The sequence below is a fragment of the Contarinia nasturtii genome, unplaced genomic scaffold (genome assembly GCF_009176525.2).
Source record: "Contarinia nasturtii isolate CC-2019 unplaced genomic scaffold, AAFC_CNas_1.1 Cnas_scaffold_2714, whole genome shotgun sequence".
Lineage (NCBI taxonomy): Eukaryota > Metazoa > Arthropoda > Insecta > Diptera > Cecidomyiidae > Contarinia > Contarinia nasturtii.
Window position 1 is genome coordinate 1 of NW_022200031.1, and position 2,375 is coordinate 2,375.

Here is a 2,375-nt window from a genome sequence, read left to right on the forward strand (position 1 = left end):
AAGAAGATGGAATTTTAACGATAAAAAACATTCAATTCACCGACAGCGGCATTTATGTATGTCAATCTGAAACATCGGAACAGTTTCAACGGAGAATTTCGATTTCGGTTAGAGGTACGTTGGTACATTTATTTCAACTTCTCTAAAGAAACTTCTCCGCACACACTGATCATTTTATAATTTTTAGATCCTTCAAAAATCCTGTCGCTTTTAACCGGTCGTGAGCCATCTTCAAATAAGGAAATCACCATTCAATCGACACATTCCACTGCTTATCCTGGCGAAATTATCGCTTTGGCTTGTTTCAATTTAGTCACCACAAATGCTTCATACGCTTGGAGTAAGAATGACACATCATCATTACCATCGCATATTATTGTCAGAGGTGGGATTCTCATCATACAAAACGCCAGCATCGAAGATACCGGTCACTATGTTTGTGAGTCGACGTCGGACGATGGAAAAACCATTTCGCATGGGGTCGACGTTATTGTTGCGGCCGATGAATTTGGGGAAATTACTGAAATGGGAAGTGATAAACGGGTAGTATTCAGAACGAGTGGTGCAACTGAAGGTCAAGTCAAAATTGAAGCGGTTTGGACTGAGACTCCAATTTCAGTTCGGACTGAATCTCAAACTGAAATCCGAGGTAACCAAACCTCTGAATTGCCTCCATCGAGCACCGAAATGTCAATGAAAATTACACCGGAAATGTCTTCTTCGATGCCATTTATTCTTTTGCCACCTTTGTTGACTATTTCACCAAATGCGCGGTTTTTGAATCTTAGCGAAGGCGACCAATTGATGTTGATTTGTTCAGCTGAGGGTATTCCATCACCAACTGTACAATGGACGACACACAATGGACATCACAATGTTAAGTCGGAAACCAGTATTGTTGCGATTGAAATATCAAATATCAGTGTTAATGAAAGCGGAACATATATTTGCACTGCAACGAACGATGCCGGGACAGCACAAGAGTCCATTCAAGTTTCGGTACAATCGAAACAAACCGAAATCGCAAATTCATATGGTTATCATTTCAAGCTTGTGATAATTTACAGTGTCAATTTTGTTGATTTGGCTCATTTATGTTATTTTCCCTTGTAGAAGAAACGGAGAATTCGCGTTGTTTGAGCGGAGAATTTGCGTGCAAAAATGGCGAATGTATTGAGTTGAGCAGAGTGTGTGATGGATCGAGAGATTGTTGGGAAGGCGAAGATGAAGACGATGTAGATTTGTGCTCTATGCAAATTGATATTTAACACCAAAAAATAAAAAAAAATAAAATAAATAGAAAATTCTTAGATTTGTAAAAGCACACTTTTATTATTTGACATTCTTTTAATACAATTCACAATTTATGTGAAATTTATGATGTGAGTGTTTTTCCATCGTGTGTATTTGATGCCACCAGTTGCCTTCAGGCAGGTTGAGCAATTTGATTGCTGTCATCTGGGAATTTAACATCGCTGGTTTGGATAGGCGGATTTGTTTCGCTAACTGCGTTTGTGCCGGTTAAACTAGATAGAAAACCATTGATGCCTTCACCAAAGAAATTGATCAAAGGAAGTGGATTGAGAAAAGTCGAAACTGGATCGGTTATAGTTGCACTTCCATCGAGTTGATCAGCTAATCCAACGCCAATTACAACAACGAGAACCGTAAAAACTGCGAAAATAGTCGATTTCATTTTAGTTTAATCGAATGTTTCGAGTAAAGTTAAAACAGACTAATGAGTATGATTGAAAATTTAACAACTTTTTATACTAAATCGGCAACAGAAAGACAGAATATTACACATTTATTCAATATTTTCGGTTTTTTTTAATTGAAGGTTTTTTTTGTGTATTGAAGGAACTGCACATATTTTATGTACACATGGGTTTTGTTTATTTTGTTGGAAAGCTTGAAATATGTGTGGTTTTATTAAATTCCGTCGTTTAAATAAAACCAAAAATCTTTATCAATATTTACTTTTTATTTATTTGAAATACAATACTGGCAATGATTTTATATTATTACAAAGCTTCCGATGGAAAAGAAGAACAAATACTACGTAAATATATTCTTTACTTTTACATCGTCTCACCACATCAGATCAAATCGATGTTTGGAAATCATTCATTGTTCAACATTCCAGGCCGGTTTTAACATCAGGTCGGGATCGGGGCCTAAAAACACGGTATGGACCTTTATTTTGTTCAATTGAAAAGCCCAGGCGCTACAAATCCATTTGGTAAATTCTTCGGCGGCCCATTTTGGTGATATTTGAAAGTATTCTAATTTCTTAAAAAGTTACGATACCATAAAAGTATGGGTCCCAAAAAAAATCGACATTTTTGATGATTTTTGGTGATTTTTTTCAGATT

The 2,375-nt window shown here is 36.3% G+C and overlaps 1 protein-coding gene across 1 annotated transcript; it reads left to right on the top strand.

The window, feature by feature from the left end:
• Positions 1-6: 6 nt before the first annotated feature.
• Positions 7-1,288, top strand: LOC116348964 (vascular cell adhesion protein 1-like). The gene is made up of 3 exons (XM_031780209.1): positions 7-114; positions 188-1,036; positions 1,114-1,288. Exons 2-3 carry the CDS (start codon positions 526-528, stop codon positions 1,266-1,268), a joined length of 666 nt encoding a protein of 221 aa, XP_031636069.1. The 5' UTR covers positions 7-114; positions 188-525; the 3' UTR covers positions 1,269-1,288.
• Positions 1,289-2,375: the final 1,087 nt, after the last annotated feature.